The sequence below is a fragment of the Neophocaena asiaeorientalis genome, unplaced genomic scaffold, assembly GCF_003031525.2.
Source record: "Neophocaena asiaeorientalis asiaeorientalis breed wild unplaced genomic scaffold, Neophocaena_asiaeorientalis_V1.1 scaffold174, whole genome shotgun sequence".
NCBI classification, from domain to species: domain Eukaryota; kingdom Metazoa; phylum Chordata; class Mammalia; order Artiodactyla; family Phocoenidae; genus Neophocaena; species Neophocaena asiaeorientalis.
The window spans coordinates 2952314-2970664 of NW_020174922.1; the positions used below are offsets into that span (position 1 = coordinate 2952314).

General features: G+C 41.0%; 1 protein-coding gene across 1 annotated transcript in view; it reads right to left on the reverse strand.

Moving 5' to 3' along the window:
* The window catches only part of TTC39B (tetratricopeptide repeat domain 39B), a 132182-nt gene that overhangs the window by 55953 nt on the left and 57878 nt on the right, over positions 1-18351 (reverse strand). Inside the window, exon 3 of the mRNA XM_024760467.1 lies at positions 7878-7973. Within this exon, the coding sequence (XP_024616235.1) occupies positions 7878-7973 (96 nt within the window). The remainder of the gene's footprint in view (positions 1-7877; positions 7974-18351) is intronic.

An 18351-nucleotide genomic window follows, 5' to 3' on the forward strand; every position in this document is an offset into this window, starting at 1 on the left:
GTTCACATGAAATTAAGAACCCCCTCCCCTCCAGAATACCAGTGCTACCATGTGTTCCACAAAGAATGACCAAGAGAGCAAGTGGAATCTCAGCTAGGACTTCTCACACGTCTTGGGGTCAGCTGTTCTCTCCATTCCCGCTGCCACCACATTAACTGAGACTATCACCACTTCAAGCCTGAATTCAGAAACAGTCTCCAAGAATGCCTTCGTAGTACCAGCTGCGCTTAGGTGGCTCTCAAACTTTAGCGTGCGTTCAACTCACCAGAGGGCTTGTTAAAACAATACCACTAGGCCACACCACCAGAGTTCCTGACTCAGTAGGCCTGGGGTGGGCTCAGCAAGCTCCCAGATAATATTAATTTTTCTGGACACCACCCTCAGTCTATTCTGCCGAAAACAGATGTTCAATCACACTGCCCCCTTCAATCTAGGACCTAAAATGGCAGCCACACTTACTACATAAACCCTTCTGCTCAGCCTCGTAACACCGGTCCAACCAGCCTAGAGTGATGAGTCCGACTATTTAAAAACAGCCAAGGGGGCTTCCCTGGTGGTGCAGTGGTTGAGAGTCCGCCTGCCGATGCAGGGGACGCAGGTTCGTGCCCTGGCCAGCGAAGACCCCACATGCCGCGGAGCGGCTGGGCCCGTGAGCCATGGCCGCTGAGCCTGCACGTCCGGAGCCTGTGCTCCGCAACGGGAGAGGCCACTACAGTGAGAGGCCCGCGTAACGCAAAAAAAACAAAAAACAAAAAAAACCTTACTGGCTATAAGGGCAAACAGAAGTGAAAACTTAGCCCTTTGGAACATAAAGGTTATATTCCCTGTAAGATAATCAACATGTCAGAATTGTATTATTTATGAAGATTTGAGGATGGGGGCAGCAGCGGAGGGGGAAGAGGGCCATTAGGGATCAGGCCAGCGGCAGGCAGACAGGAATTCTGGGTTCTTTGCTAAGTGCATCAAAAAAAAAGTTTCTACTGCATTCAAGAGCCCAGGAGCCCCTTTGCTTCAAGACCCTCCACCAAAAATTTCTTATTATGTACTAATTCCAGTAAAACTGTGGTCCTAGACAACCAGAGCTCAGACTCGCAATGCCATTTTCAGTTATTTACCTGGAGATGTTGTTTCCGTCCTCTGAGAACTCACAGTTTATACTGATACTATGTTGGGTAGAGAGGTAACTGGTGACTTTTTTTCTCCTCTTCCTATATTATTTAAACTCTGTTCATGTCACTTTTATGATGAAATTTTGATTTATAAAGATTTTAAAACATAAAAGTAGTGTTATAAAGAAAAAAGTCTCATCTCCACCAATTCCCAGCTCTGAAACCTTGAACAGCCCACCTTACCTCCCTAAGTTTCTGTTTCCATATCTGTATGATGGGGATAGTCAAGTCTGCTGTTACTACTTTATAAGGTAGTTATAAAAATCAGGTATGCTCGTGGAAATAAAAATATAAGCACTTATATATACTGAGGCATTAGTATAATTATCTAAGAGTGTCAAACTGCCCAACCTTGCCTGATAAGAACCACACCACATACACACTCATACTTTATGACCTGGCAAAGTTTCTCCACACTTTGCACATAATCTAATGACCCAATATTAACCCTATCTGCTTCATGAGAACTGTTGCTTAAAGGCAGAGAGGGGATTTTTATGATTTGTGTTAAAATGAATAGAAGTCTAAAAAACCAATATATAATAATGCTGTACTTCTAAGTTCCTTGCCTCTTTTACTTGATAAATCAATTATTTAAAATAAATGCACACCCAGTCGAATAGTTAACACTTTTAAATTGTCCAAATGCATCTCTAACACGAACTTATTTTAAATCCACTTCTATGTAATAAAGGCTCAATAGTAATAGGTAAGCATTATGAATGTTGATGGAGCTACCTAGGAAATTCACAGATGAGTTAGAAAGTTAACAGCTGTGAGGCAGGAATAGTTCCTCCCACGCCTCAGATTTCCCTGAGGCGGGCCTTGGCTGGGTAACACTCCTCTGCATAACACTTGCACCTCTGCATTCCTCTTCTAGGAGAGGAGTTACCTGATTGGGCATAAGTGACCTGGCCCCCTTCCTATAGGGAAAGTGGGTACATTATAATCTATATTCTCCCCAGTGCTGTGAGCTAAGAAGGGCAGGTTCTACCCCACAACCCTCACCATCCTCACCAGGGAAGCTTGCAGTATAGCACCTGAAGTTCATTCAGAGGTGTGTCAAAAGCCCATTTCTCCAGGCATCTAATCTACATCCTCCAATACAGTCTTTAAGAATAATAAAGCTGAGAGTCTGATCTCTATTGATCTGACCCCTTTACCGATATCTCAGCTGGCTCCAGACTTAGGCCAAAAAAGAGACAGTTCTTTCAAAGAAAGAACTAAACACTTAAGATTTATAGGCACAGAATGGTAGCAGGGTCAGGGTTTACTTTTCAGAGACCTTTACCAACGTGTGTGGGAGTACTCAGGGTTCTTTCCCAGGCAAATCCAAGATCGCATCTGTACTCAAGAACTCCAGGCCAACATGCGTCAGGCCTATTGATTCAGCTGTGTGGAGCCCAGAGGTTCAAGGAGCACGCACGGCTGGACAACCAGACTACAGAGACCCCCAGTACAACTCATTAACTACCCGAGGGAGAGAAGAGACCCAATAAGTTCACAATCTATTGTAGGCTGTGTAGACTTTTAGGCAAGTCACTTAATCTCTCCAACTCTGTTCCCTCATCTAGAAAACGGATATGAGGATATGACAGTATCTACTCAACAGGTATTAACATTGCTGTTAGGAAGAGCAACAAAGAAGATATAAGGTCAAAATGCTCCTAAATAATGCATTTAAAGGAATAGGGAAATACTATTATTTTTTAAAAGAATAAACGTGCCTGAGCTTTCCTCCTGAATCACATGCTCATCATTCAGAACCAAACAGGATAGCAGAGCTCTGATCAGGAGCCACCCCTATGTGCCACAGTGCTTCACGTCATGTCTATTTCAGTAGATCTGTTAACTAACAGCAAGGGTGGAGTTTTTTGTTTTAGTTTTTTTTTTATGAATTTATTTATGTATTTATCTTTGGCTGAGTTGGGTCTTTGTTGCTGCGTGCGGGCTTTCTCTAGTTGTGGCGAGCGCGGGCTACTCTTCGTTGCGGTGCGTGGGCTTCTCATTGCGGTGGCTTCTCTTGTTGCGGAGCACGGGCTCTAGGGGTGCGGGCTTCAGTAGTTGTGGCGTGAGGGCTTCAGTAGTTGAGGCTCATGGGCTCTAGAGCACAGGCTCAGCAGTTGTGGCACACGGGCTTAGTTGCTCCACGGCATGTGGGATCTTCCTGGACCAGGGCTCGAACCCGTGTCCCCTGCATTGGCAGGCAGATTCTTAACCACTGCGCCACCAGGGAAGCCCAAGAGTGGAGTTTTTAATCAATTGTTCCTAAAAAGCACTTAGTCTACAAAACCAGAACATGATACATCAAATTCCTTTAAATTACCTGTGTTTATTGCCTTTTCCTCCTATCCTGATTTATTAATAAATAGAATTATAATAAGCTGCTCTTTAATAGCCCATTGGTATGGTAATAATTTAGCCTTGCCCAATCATCTCTAATAAAACTTATTTTGAAGTGGCTTCTTTTTAGCAAAGATTGCTAACCCCCTCTGGTTTTTCTTACTAGTGAATGTGCTGGTCAACTATTAAACAACGAAGCAGAAGCTCCTTAGAGTAATGCCTAGTGAGTCAGAAAGAAGCAAGAAAGTACAGCAAGAAGGTGAGATGCACACAAAAACCCTGTCTCAGCTTTCCTGAACTCAGTCCAGAGGTTTCCTTCTTAAGCTAGGAAGGATTTTTCCAAGACAAGATGATACACATGTCTTAATAGCATGGGAAATGTACCTAGTACCTAAGACAAAAAGGAGGTCAAAGAAAACTAGGATGAACTCTATATAATAATGTCTGGGTTAACTATCCTGCATTCCTTTTTTCTTTCACTGTGGTAGCATACACATAATTAAAAATTTACCATCTTAACCATTTTTAAGTGTACAGTTTAGTAGTGTTAAGTATATGTACATTGTTGTGCAACTAACCCCCAGAACGTTTTCATCCTGCAAAACTGAAACCCTATACCCTTTAAACAGCAACTCCCTCTATGCTGCATTCTTGACTAAACAATCCAAGAGAGGGTCCCTCCTTTCTCTCACAAGTCTCTAGTCAAATTTTGCCCATAACCTTAATGACTTAGCCATTTGAAAATCTCATCCTACTAAACAGTCTTTAGAACTCAGGCTTCCGGGTGACCAGAACTCCCTGCATAACTCTGGGATTCGCATATGCCAGCTTTTGTCAGGTAATAATTAAAGCTACCAATGGTCTGTGCCCATGCTGAGCTATGGTCTAGGCTTGATAAGTGAAGTATTAAAATATCTGTAAATGGGTTTCCCTGGTGGCGCAGTGGTTGAGAGTCCGCCTGCCGATGCAGGGGATGCGGGTTCGTGCCCCGGTGTGGGAAGATCCCACATGCCACGGAGCGGCTGGGCCCGTGAGCCATGGCCACTGAGCCTGCGCGTCTGGAGCCTGTGCTCTGCAATGGGAGAGGCCACAGCAGTGAGAGGCCAGCGTACCACAAAAAAAAAAAAAAATTCTGTAAATGGATTGCTCTCCATTCCTTTAATCCTGAGATGCTATACCTCTGTTCTTCCTGCTTTCGACAAGTTTCTCAAGTAGATCAAGAAGACAAAATATACTTTGTCTTAGAGATTTAAAAGTGGGCAACCTTGTCGTCATTCCATTTCCCACGGAAGGCCAAACAACATGTCTCTCAACTCAAAAAGATATGGTAAGAGGAGGAAATGATGGGAAGGCTCAGGGCCAGGGTGGAAAGTCTTTCTTCCTTTTTCCAAAAGTGACTTTAACACAACTGCTTCTGGGCGTCAACAGATATGAAATGACGAACACAAAACTTAACAAATGTCTGCAACTTTGTCACTGGTGCCCTGGAAGGACACGGGCGATAACTCGAACTCAAAATATTTCAGAGTTTTGCAAGGCATTTCAGTTAGCCATGTACTGCTCTCGACATCAGGATCCTTACACGGAAAGATTCTTTCCTGGCTCCTTCAAGTTGAAGTATAATCAAAAGAAACCATGGCGCTTCCCTGGTGGCGCAGTGGTTGAGAGTCCGCCTGCCGATGCAGGGGATATGGGTTCGTGCCCCGGTCCAGGAAGATCCCACATGCCGCGGAGCGGCTGGGCCCGTGAGCCATGGCCGCTGAGCCTGTGCGTCCGGAACCTGTGCTCCACAACGGGAGAGGCCACAGCAGTGAGAGGCCCGCATACCGCAGAAAAAAAAAGAACCCATGGTTGTCAAAGCACTTTGTAAGACTAAACAGATGAGAGGGATTACAACCAGGGAAGCAAATGGGTTCATCATTAAAGATGCTCTGGCCAGGAAATCAGGAGATGGAGCGTCAAGATGCAAATCAACCACTGCCTGGCTGAGGCACCTTGGGTACGTCACCTGCCATCCAGGATTGCTCGTTTGTGAAATAGTGACTAAACTCCCTCCTTGCCTGCCTCACAGCTTTGTGTGGAGGAGCAATACACCGGGTGTCAGTGGAGCAGTCACATGGGGAGTATACATTAGCTAGGGTGCCATTATGCTCTATGCGGTCTAACTACCCACAGACTTGCTCGAGTCTGAAGCATTGCTCAACTTTGCAGATGTCCTTCTGGGCTGCTTCACAATAAATTTACAAGTGCTTGTTTTCACAAATGCGTTAGAAGACCTGTTGATTGAAAGGCAGGTAGGAATTTTTATTGTTTCATTTTTTTAAAGAAAAATCTTAATTTTAATAATTTAATTTTAAAACGAAACCTGCAAACTCTAATACTATACTTCTTACGTTTCCCTCCTGTTTCTTCCTTTATATGTCTTTAAACCTTTTCCACTCTGCCCTCTTTCCAACTCAGACAACGCACAAATCTCACTCATTTCTACTTAAAGTAAAACCAGCCAAAAAGATAACTTTCGATTTTGTTTTCTCTCCTGAACTTCTCCCACTCCTTCTCTTCATAGGCAAAAGCTTCAAAAAAGAGTTGACTCTCACTTTCCCTACTTCCCCTCCTCCCATTCATCTTCCACTGCAGCCTGGCAAGGAACCCTCTAAGCTAAAGGTCTATGATGACCTAACTACAAAATACAAAGGACGCTTTCCAGCCTTTATCCACGTAGACCTCTTTGCAACACCTGGCTCTGCTGACCTCATTCCAGAACTCACCCCTCCCCAACCCCTTGCCCACCTTGCAGCTACCATCTCATTTAATCATCCTGTCCCTCAAACCTCCATAGCTCTGCATGAAATCATTCCATTAGCTGCTCCTTCAATGTCTGTGTTCATGGGGCTTCCTTCCTTCACTCTCTTCTCATTTGTTTTGCTCTCTCTTGGAAAGAGCACGTACAGTTCATGCCTTCAAAACTACACATATGCTGAAAATTCCCAGTCTACCAATACAGCCCAGAGCTCTCTCTGAATGCTATGCCCTTAATTTATCACTGCTTTCAGTAATATTTTTTAAATTTATTTTATCCCAGCTTTCAAACTCGGCATTATATAAATGTTGATGCAGTGGTTACCTAGGAAACTATCAGATCAGTTAGAGGACAACTATGAGGGAGGAATACATATTTCTGAAGATAGCTCAGATTTCCATGAGCAGAGACATATGAAATTAAAAAGTAATGTGGAAAATAAACGCCTTCAGATCCTGAGAAGTTATTTTCAACTTCATCTCCATTCCTCAATCCTTATAAATATTGCACCGCTTCCTTATATTGTGAGGGTTGAGTCCTAAGACAAACCGCCGAGCCCATGAGTATTGTGAACATACTCAAAAGTAGCTGAAATTTCAAATGCAAAATCTAAAATGCCGAAGACGTGCTGTATAAAGTTTAATAAACCCGTAAGGATAAACGGAAAGCACTTTTTCATGGTATAAAATAAAGCTTTAACAAAGTTGCCTTAATAACCGAGAAAGGAACAACTTACATATTCAAAAAGTGACAACTGGCTAAAATAATTCTAAAATGGGCGTAAAGGAACAGTACTTAGCAATCAAATATGATATTTAAAACACATTCAGTGGAAAGGAAAAATGTCACGATGTATTATGCTTTGAAGTGGGTTACCAAAGAGTAAAATTAATATGATCCCAATTTAGAAAAAAAATTAATATCCCTATATATGAAGAGAAAAAGAAAGAATACACACCCAAAAAACAGTTATGGTGATGGTAATACATATTTTATCTCTCCTTTGTGCTTTTGTATATTTCCTGAATTTTCTATGACAAATGCTTCTTAAATGCACTTTTAAGCCAAAGTTACAAGAAGAATACAATTAGAAAAACAATCACAATACAATGTTCAATGAAAAAGGTATGGCTACATCTATATCAAGGAGCACATGCCTAGAGAAAAGACTGGAATGAAATATACCAAAATTCTAACAGTGCTCATAATTCTTTCCTCCATCTTCCCTGATGCTTGGCAATATGGTTACATTATTTCATAATAAAATAAATGGTTAAAATTTTAAAAGATAAAAAAAGGCTCAAGAGGGAGTTGTACCCCAAGAGTTGAGTTTGGTTTTGTTTCTGCTTTTATGTAACAGGGTGACCTACTCACTAAATCCCTTAGGAGCTCCGAGACTCCTTCCCTAATTTGTAAAATGGGCACTTATACCTGCCCAGGGCTCTCTCCACCCTACACATTAGTAAAACACAAAGCCCTATCTAACATCAACACTGCAATTTACCCAAGGGTTGGACTGCTCTCCCCAGTCCCCCAGGAACACCCGCACCCCCCCCTTTCCTGACCTTTTCACATTAGATGTTCGGTGCTGTCCGGATGCCTGTTTTGTATCAAACGATGAGAAGTGTTGGCTGCTTGTTGCCATATCTACAGGAGAAGGCCTGTTAATAAAAAGGCAGTGAGGTTGTTACTTCTTTGTCTTACAGGAAAAGTCTACATAGATTAAAGAATACAACACAAGTCCTTCAATTATTTATATTATCTCACTTCCATTTCTTATCAGTTTTGAAAATCAAATAGCAGAATCCACTCAGTTACATGGTGAATATTCCTGAAATACAGCCCCAATAAAATAAACTTATTTTTCTTTATATTCCAGTACACAAAAAAGAAATTAATGAAATCACTCCCCAAAACTCTCCACCCAAAGATAACATTGTAGCTTGTACATATCCTTCCAAATCTTTTCCCAAGTAAATCTATCTATCTATCTGTCTATATTTTTCTTAATTGAAATGGAATATTACTGTAGGGGAGGAAAAAGTTTTTGTCAACCCTCTTAGGGTCCCTGGCTGGGTCTGGAAATTAAACTGACAAAGACAGATCAACAAGAGAAAAGCACACAAAGTTAGTTGAATGGTTACATGTACGAGAGAGTCTTCATAGGACAATAAAGACCCAAAGAAGTGAGCAGAGCAGAAATCTTTTATACCTTTCTGACAAAGAAACAATACATTTGTCAAGAATTGGAAAAACAAATGGTGAAGGCCTAGGGGTAAATGGTGAAGGTATAACTTGGAATAAATAAGGGTTAATTTAACAAGATTTGTCTGCAGACTCTGAGCTGTACGAGTCTGTAAAAACAATTTATGTCCCACCTTTAGGCAGAAAGAGGGAACTTTTTCAGTGTTTACTGCTTCTTGATTGCCTTCAGCTCAAAATGATTTTTATGTCAAAGAGGCACACGTATTTTGGGATAACATATTCTGGTTTCCATTATTATATGCTTACTTTATCCTGAATCTTTTCTTCTCAACAAATACAGAGTTGCTCTATCATAGCTCGTGTCCACATAGCAGTCTACTGAATAGAGGTAACATAATTTGTTACCTATCCCTCATTTTGAGGCATGCTAATTGCTCCCAATGTTTGGCAATTATCAATACAAACAATACTGCAATAAGCCCCTTTACTCACTTGCCTGATTATTTCCTAAGGATAAATTCTGGAGTGAAAGGGCAAGTATTTTGTAAAATATCTTATGTTTTAAAAACTGCCTTGTTTCCCATTATATATTTATACCACAGAATGCTGAGGTAACATACAGGAGCTAGAGACCAATCTGGTTTGCAGAATCTTAGGTCACATTTTGACCTAGATCTATCGCAGAGACACACGCAGAGGCAAGCCTACTGCAGAGAAGGAAACTTCCATAGAGCTTAAGAATAAGCCCTGCCCTGTATATAACAGAATCGTCAACCTCCCATTGACGATTCACCTTAACTGTCCACAGGCATAGAGAAGAGAGGAAAGGGTTATTGACCATCCCTTTAGGAAAGCTTCTTTTTTTAAAAATTCTAAGATGTCAATGCCCTTATTGTACATTAAGTGGAGTATGATTATATTCTACCTTCAGACTTCCCAATACCCAGTAATATTTTATATTCAACATTCATCTTTTCTTGAACATGTCAAGTTTCCTAAATTTCATATACCAGGTTAGAGGAAAATCAAGGTTCTTTTCACAAGGGTGGTTGGGTGTGGGTGACGGGAGAAAAGAAAACGCCACGGTTAAGTGGAAATGTAGCTTGAAGGCATGTTATTTTCTATCACAAGAACTTCTTACCAGGAGAATGGAGGAAGCCCTAAGCACTTAGGTAAACCAGACTCCAGGGTACTGACTGACATCTCAGTTTACAAGCAGGGAAAGAGGAATAAGATAGATTCAAAGGGCTGTCTAGCCTTTCGGACCATTCTTGCCTATCTGTTCCCTTACAGATTCATTTATAAGGGCTAGAAAAATATGTTCTCTGAAATGTATATAAAAATGTCCCCATTTCTCATTTGCCTTATATTTAATTTTAAAATTCTCCCCAATATTGACATTTTTATATAATCAAAATTAATCATTTCCCTTTAATATTTCTGATTTTGAGGGCACACTTAGGAAAGCCTCTCCTCCACAAAGATTATATAACATAATTTTACCATGATGCTTATTTTTTTAATATTTAACGTGTTGATCCATTTATAATTTGAGTATATGGTACAAGATAGTGCTGTGCATTTTTCTTGATCTTTTGCTATTTTTCCCAAGGTAATTTTTAAAAACCTGTATCTTTACCCCAATGATTTGACATACCATATATATAAAACAGTAAATTAATTAAGTTCTGCTAAAATCAAGTCTGTTGTGTCAGGTAACTGTTGCATGTTGCAAAGCTACAATTAAAGCATCTTTACCAGGCAGAAAACACTTAAATTTAGCAGAACTTAGTAATTATTAATAAAACAATACTAGATATTTTTTCATTTTTCTGGGGTACAAAAGTTTAGTTTTTTATGCTTTTATATACATGTACATTAAGTCCCAGAAATTCTACAGTATTTTAAAATTCATATTAGTATCACAATAAATACATCATGCTACAAACTGATTTTTTTATTCAGTTTTTTTTATAGACCTAATTCATTCACTTACTAGATAGTAAACTACTATCTAGTATTTTATCAAGAACCTATTTTCCCCTTTTTTATGAGAAATGCTTAAATACATAGAGAAAATAATTTAACACACAAGTATATCTAGAATCCACTTTTGTGTACAGTGTGATCTAAATTTAATTGTTTCCCCTATGGATAGGCAATTATCTCAACAGCAATGAATAACTCATCCTTCAGCTACTCAGTAGCTTTGAAATAAGATTTAAAAAAAAAGATTGCATGCCCACTCAATGCCATCTTGGAGCATTGTCTAACAGGCCCACCCAAGGAATATTTCATTCTATAAGGGATATATCCTTGTTTGACTTGCTATTTTCTATTGATTAAGGTCTATATTCTATAAAATAATATGTTAACTTGCAGATTTTTTTGGTCTAGTACATATGCAAATAATTTGGTACGGTTATGGTTTTATTGCCTTGTAGGAGATTAACCAGTTTTGTATATAACAAATCTTATTCGAACATTTTTTCTTCAATTCCCCAGATGCTCTTGAAACAGTTTCACCATCTTGATGATTTCCTCATTGATAAGTAAATGTTTGACATGCGTTCACGCTAAAATTATCACACTCCAACATAATGAATGACGCTGTTATCTCTAACCCAGGGCAGGTTTCCATACATGTACAGGGCAGTTTCAGGCACTCTTCGGATCCATTCACTTATTTGCCTCTGTCTGCACCATTCACACAACTTTCATTAGCCTGGCTTTATTAGATCCTATATGACAATGGGCAAGCCCTCTACTTTATTAAATGCTCTTTGGGGGAGGGGGGGTGTCTGGGACTGCTATTGCAACTTCATTCTTATTTACAAGTTTTAGAATCAGTTATTGTAAAGTTCCAAGAAAAGTCCTGCTGAGGTTTTGAGTGGGACTTCATTACATTTTCAGAGATTTTGCAGAGAACTGTAAACTTTACAATATTATATTTTCCACATCTATACACATTTATTCAGGTCTTCTCTTACTTCCTTCAATAAAGGAAGGAAATATACATAAAACACTGCACTGAGGTACGTGTACCCTTGCAAAGACGCCATGCTAGATGTTCCTTATATTGCTTTAGTTTTAGAATGGGTACCACCAAAGCAAGCACAGTTAGTAAAATTTTAACTGAAAAAAATGACTTGTCTGTTCCACTTCTGAGCATAACCTAGACGTTAAACTCAAATGTCAGGAAAAAAATGTATTTTTAGCTAGAGAAAACTATTGTTATTGGGTTTATAGAGGCTAAGAAAAACAGTACCTCGTATTTCACTTACAGGTATAGGTATGCTAGAAAATGTGTCCTTATTTTGCCCTGATTTTACTTCTTTAATTTCTGTACGTTTTTAAACAGTTTTACTGATACATTATTCACAGACCATACAATTCACTCACTTAAATTATACAATGTTTTTTAATATTCATAGATAGTATGTCACTTTCACCACAATCTAATTTTACATCTTGTCACCCAAAAGATACTCTATATCCATCCACCAGCAATCGCTTCGCATGTCCCTCCACCTCTAGCCCTAAGAAACCACTAATTTACTTCCTGTATGTACAGATTTGCCTATTCTTGATGTTTTATATTAATGAAATTATATAATATGTGGTCTTTCGTGACTGGTTTTTTTCACTTAGCATAATGTTTTCAAGAGTCATTTGAGCTGTTGCATGTATCAATACTTCATTCCTTTTTACTGCCAAATAATAATCCATTGCATAGATATAACACACTTCATTTGTCATTTCATTAGTTTATGGGTATATGGGTTATTTCCACTTTTTGGCTATTATGAATAATGCTGCTATTAATATTCATGTACAAGTTCTTGTGTGGACATATACTTCATTTCTCTTGGTATATAACTAGGAGTGGAATTGCCGAATCCTATGGTAACTCTATGTTTGACATTCTGAAGAGCTGCCAGACCATTTTCCAAAGTGACTGTGTGATTTTACATTCCCACCAGTAATGTATGAAAGTTTCAGTTTCTCCACATCTCGGACAACACGTGTTACTGTCCATCTTCGGGGGTGTGATGGTATCTTATTGTGGTTTTGATTTGCAGTTGTCTAATGACTGGTACTGAGTATCTGCTTAGCTACATATTAACCATTTGTATGTCTTCTTTGGAAAAATGCCTGTTCAGGTTCTTTGGCCATTTTTTAATTGGGTTACTTGCCTTTTTATTATCGAGTTTCATACCGCTCTAATTTTTAATCACTAGGTAGGACTATTCTCAGATGAAAAGCTTACAGCTTCATTTTTTATACTTTTTCTCTCATTCAAATCATAGTTAGCAGAATCAATTCAAATTTAATTTCCCCCAATAAATCTGTTACAATGAGCTATGTTCCTGCATGATGAAATACAAGCTAACCCATTTAAAAAGAAAAAAATAAAATTTCAAAAATTAATAAAAAGACACTTAATATCTTTGAGGCTTTTTCATCAAAGTTAAAATCTCTCTTTAGGGGACGAGAGAAATGCATGAAGAAAGACCAGTGGGTGTGCTCCAGGAGGCACCATTATGAAACCTACAGTTGGAATGGCGCCCACTGGAGCTATGACACAGGACTCCAGCGGCACCACCGACAGATTTCCAGGAAACCTACTGTTTCGTATTATTGCCCATATGACCAACCTGTCTTTCTTACCAAAGAAAACTGCTCATCAGACCAAATTCTGTCCCATGGATGATGTTTTCAAATAGCCACTCTCATGGCCAGCGATCAGAGGAAAAAGGGAGGTGCTACTCCTACTGCTGGGAGAGCAGAACAGCCCAGAAATTACCAGGCACTCCCCAAATACATGTTACTGGCAACTTCACCCCCTTGCCTGCTATGCTATCAGAATCAAAGGAAAGGGGCTTCCCGGTGGCGCAGTGGTTAAGAATCCGCCTGCCAACACAGGGGACACGGGTTCGAGCCCTGGTCTGGGAAGATCCCACATGCCACAGAGCAACTAAGCCCCTGTGCTGCAACTACTGAGCCTGTGCTCTAGAGCCTGCAAGCCACAACTACTGAGCCCATGCACCACAACTACTGAGCCTGCAAGCCACAACTACTGAGCCTGCGGGCCACAACTACTGAAGTCCGTGTGCCTAGAGCCCATGCTCCGCAACAAGAGATGCCACCGCAATGAGCAGCCCGCGCACCGCAACAAAGAGTAGCCCCCGCTTGCCACAACTAGAGAAAGCCCATGTGCAGCAACGAAGAACCAATGCAGCCAAAAATAAATAAATTTAAAAAAAGAATCAAAGGAAAGAAATTTCAACATTTTTTTTTTTTTTTTTTTGCCATACTAGTCCTATCCTTTAGAGGGAAGATCTAAAAAGCTGAAAAAGGCCAAAGGGCAAGCACCAACACAAGATATAATTATTCTATTAGGTGAGATACTAGTGAATTTATAAACTAGATAAACTACCCCTAAAAAATTCATACTTAGACTTATTAAAAAAGGCTTCCTCGATCAAAATTATAAACCTTCATATTATCTGAAGGACTTGGGTGGTTTTTACATTCTTTGTGCTTTTCCATAAAAGGAAGAGCTCAAGGAGGTGGAGAAACTTAACTTGGAATAAAGAAGGGTTAGAGGAAAGCAGAGAAGAAGAAAGAATATGAGAGCTATTTCCAGACACTTCCCTCCCTTGTTCACTTGGAAGGTTCCAATTCATCCTTCTAGATCAGCTTCTCTGGAGCTGTATCCTACTCCCAAATGATTCAGAAAAATACATAATAGTGAGTATACAGACAGAGAATAATACACAAATGTAGCAAAATGTTAAAAAGGGATTCAGGGTATCGAGAAGTTCTCTGTATTATTCTCATACCTTTACTCTTAAGTATGGAGTTACTGCAAAATAAGATGTTTTTAAAAGACAGCTCCTGTAGCAAAGGGCAGAGAACAGAGATTAAATAGGAGTGGCCACTAGGCCTCTGGCACCTGTGGACCAGCCAACACCAGTGGAGAATGCCAAGCCCTTGGGGTCATGGGCACACCAACAGGTCCAGCCATCAGAGGTGCTTCGGGAGCAGAGGCAGCAAGGACAGAGCTCACTGCAAAAACAGCCGATGAGACTTCAACCAGAGAGCAACACCCAGACCAGGGCTCCATCCCTGTGTCACTTCCTCCTGCCCCCAGAGGCCATCTGGGAAGGAGGAGAGGGAGGAGGAACGTTTGAGAAGGGAGATGTCAGCCCGATGCAGAGTTTAAGTTTTTACTTGCCTGGGCATTTACCTCTCCTACTCCCCCAAGAAAATCTGAGTCCCTCCGAAATAGGCTGTCTGAATTTTGAACAGATGATGTCATCTTTAATTGACAACTTAATGTTTTTTTCCCATCCTCAAGGGAGATGAGAGTTCCAGGGCAAAGTGAGGACACGTGAAAAGAATAAAAGTTCATTTCTGGATAAAAGAGAAAGAATGCCCAGACCCTACTCACTAAGAAAATGGAGGGTGGAACTTACTGTCTTTTTAGAAAAAAGAAAGTACCCCAATAGATGCTGTTTTTCTTGCCCAGAGCCACAGCAAATCACTGACAGAGTTGGAAACTAAAATCAGAGCCTGCATCTTTTCAGCTTCTTTCCTTAGGCAAAGCAAACTGTACTCCATGTTATTTAAAACAAGTAACAATAGAATGTTAGTTGGCAAGAGATATACACGGCACCTGTTTCATTTTGCTGAGGGGGGGGGTTTACTCATTTTTTTTAATTTAAAAGAAAATCCCTTCCCTACTGGAAGGTTCTCTTATTTCTAGTGGAAAACTTCTACCTAATCTTTTAACTATCCTTCTTCAGTTCCCTACTGTAGTGCGAATTAGGAGAAAGCATGCTGCAACACAGGCAGAACGCTGGATTCTACCCTAGCTGTGCAAGCAGTGTGACTATGGACCAATCACTCACCTCTGCCAGGGGCTGGGGGTGGGGTGAGTAGGTAGCAGGGAGGCTACTGTTTAACGTGTGTAGAGCTTCCGTTTTACAACATGAAAAGACTTACAGAGGTGAATGGTGGTGATGGTTGCACCACATTATGAATGTATTTATTAATACTACTGCAGTGGTGGTTATGACGGTTAAAGTTTATGTTACATGTATTATACAACGATAAAAACAAAAGCAACAAAAACAGGGGACTTCCCTGGTGGCACAGTGGTTAAGAATCCACCTGCTAATGCAGGGGACATGGGTTCGAGCCGTGGTCCAGGAAGATCCCGCATGCCGCGGAGCAACTAAGCCCGTGTGCCACAACTACAGAGCCTGTGTGCCACAACTACTGTAGCCCGTGTGCCTAGAGCCTGTGCTCCACAGCAAAAGAAGCCACCGCAATGAGAATCCCACACACTGCAGCGAAGAGTAGCCCCCATTCACCACAACTAGAGAAAGCCTGTGCACAGCAACGAAGACCCAACGCAGCCATAAATAAATAAATAAATTTATTAAAAAAAAAAAAAAAAAAGGAGGGGGAAGCAGCACACACACAAAAGCCAGAAGAGGGCTAACAATACATTTGTCCTGTCTACCTCACAGGGATGCTCTGAGGAAGCAATGCATTCCGTTTTGTAAAATCACTTTTTAAACTGGAACATGACATAAATGTGGTGCTGATGTTGTTAGAAGAGTTAAGTGATTAGGGCCAAGAACTTCCCATTAGACAGACCACTGCACTCCTGCTACTCAGCAGTTCAAGTTTCTGGCAGTCACAGCCAGAGGCCACTTAGTGGCACTTCGCCACTTTCCTTAGTCCCTCAAAGGAGGGATGCAGACCCTTTTCAGGATGCAGAGCAAATGGAGGTTTTCAGCATAACACTGAATGGGGGTAACTGTTTATCATTTCTTTTAAAACACCACCTAAAACAAAGATTAGCAAAAAAAGAAATTTCTAAAAAGCAATGGTGAAAACAAGCTTTCCTTTCATTTGTCTCATGATCCATGAGGGAAAGAAAAATTAAGGCTACCCAAAAGTTTTCCAGGCTAGATAATGTGTCTTTCCTCTGGGTTCCATGGTCAGAATTTAAAACTCATCATAGTGGGTTCCCCTGGTGGCACAGTGGTTGAGAGTCCGCCTGCCGATGCAGGGGACACAGGTTCATGTTCCAGTCCGGGAAGATCCCACATGCCACGGAGCGGCTGGGCCCGTGAGCCATGGCCCCTTAGCCTGCGCGTCCGAAGCCTGTGCTCCGCAACGGGAGAGGCCACAACAGTGAGAGGCCCGCGTACCGCAAAAAAAAAAAAACTCATCATAGTATGATGAATGGTCTACTTTTCAGTTGCTGTGAGTAGCTTACAAGCTTTTTAAGGACAGGGACTCTCTTAGTCCAGAGAAGCTCAATAAGTTTTGGTTGAATGAATGACATTTGTATTTATTCTATATCTGTTAGCACCCTTGTGCCAAACATAATATCAATACTTGGCATTTTATGTCACTTATGTAGATCACGGAAAGTACCCATGAATATCATGGAGTCCTCATTCACAAGCAAGCAGCTATCAGCAAATATTACGGCTTCCCCCACAAACATCTATTAGAGGAGACAAGCAAAACACAAGGGGAAACATACAAATACTCAGGTAATTAAGCACCAAAGTTTAATTTTCTTTAGCTCTTCAATGTGTGGCTGTTTTCATAGTGGTGTACTGTATATATTCATATTCAGCCTGTGGTACCAAGTGGGCACATAAAATGGTTTTGTTATACAGGGATGATATTGCCTTTAAAAATAGCTAATATTAAAGATGGGTGATGGCACATAATGCTGTATATTAAGGCCCAGTTTGCTAGCTCACGGCAAGGCTCAAATTCTGACCCACCAGTAAGCTAAGAAGATAATGACTACAGCCGCAAACCACAAGAGAAAGTCAAGTCTGGGTCCCACACTTCCCTGGTTTCTAAAATACAGTCACCTGTAATGACCTGAAATAAGATATTCTATAACCCACTAATCTAAAACGATCACCAAAGAAATCCATTCATACTACTTGAATGGTCATTAAAGACTTTCCACACCGGGTATTCCCTGGTAGCGCAGTGGTTAAGAATCTGCCTGCCAATGCAAGGGGCATAGGTTCAAGCCCTGGTCGGGGAAGATCCCACAGGCCACGGAGCAACAAAGCCCATGTACCACAACTACTGAGCCTGCGCTCTAGAGCCCGTGAGCCACAACTACTGAGCCCACATGCCTAGAGCCCGTGCTCCGCAACAAGAGAAGCCACTGCAATGAGAAGCCCACGCACCGCACCAAAGAGTAGCCCCTGCTCGGGGCAACTAAGAGAAAGCCTCGTGCAGCAACAAAGACCCAAGGCAGCCTAAAATAAATAAATTTTTTAAAAAAAGACTTTCCACACCTGTGAACTGATGAACTATCAAAAGAAAAACAAGCTATGCATGAAATTCATGTCAAACTTTTGTTCGTATAATCTGCCTATAGATGCAGTCCTGCCCTTTCTGTCTTTCCAAAGATATAAGTGTAAATTTTGTGTTGAAAAGTAGAAAACAAGTCAAAACTATAGGAAGATCTCTGAGCATGAGGTCAAAAAACCTCTAAGCATTTTTCATATGCAGAGGGCACTGAGACTTTATTTAAAAAGGGAGGGGGCTTCCCTGGTGGCGCAGTGGTTGAGAGTCCGCCTGCCGATGCAGGGGACACGGGTTCGTGCCCCGGTTCGGGAGGACCCCACATGCCGTGGAGCGGCTGGGCCCGTGAGCCATGGCCACTGAGCCTGCGCGTCCAGAGCCTGTGCTCCACAACGGGAGAGGCCACAACAGTGAGAGGCCCGCGTACCACAAAAAAAAAAAAAAAAAAAAAAAAAAAAAAGGGGGGGG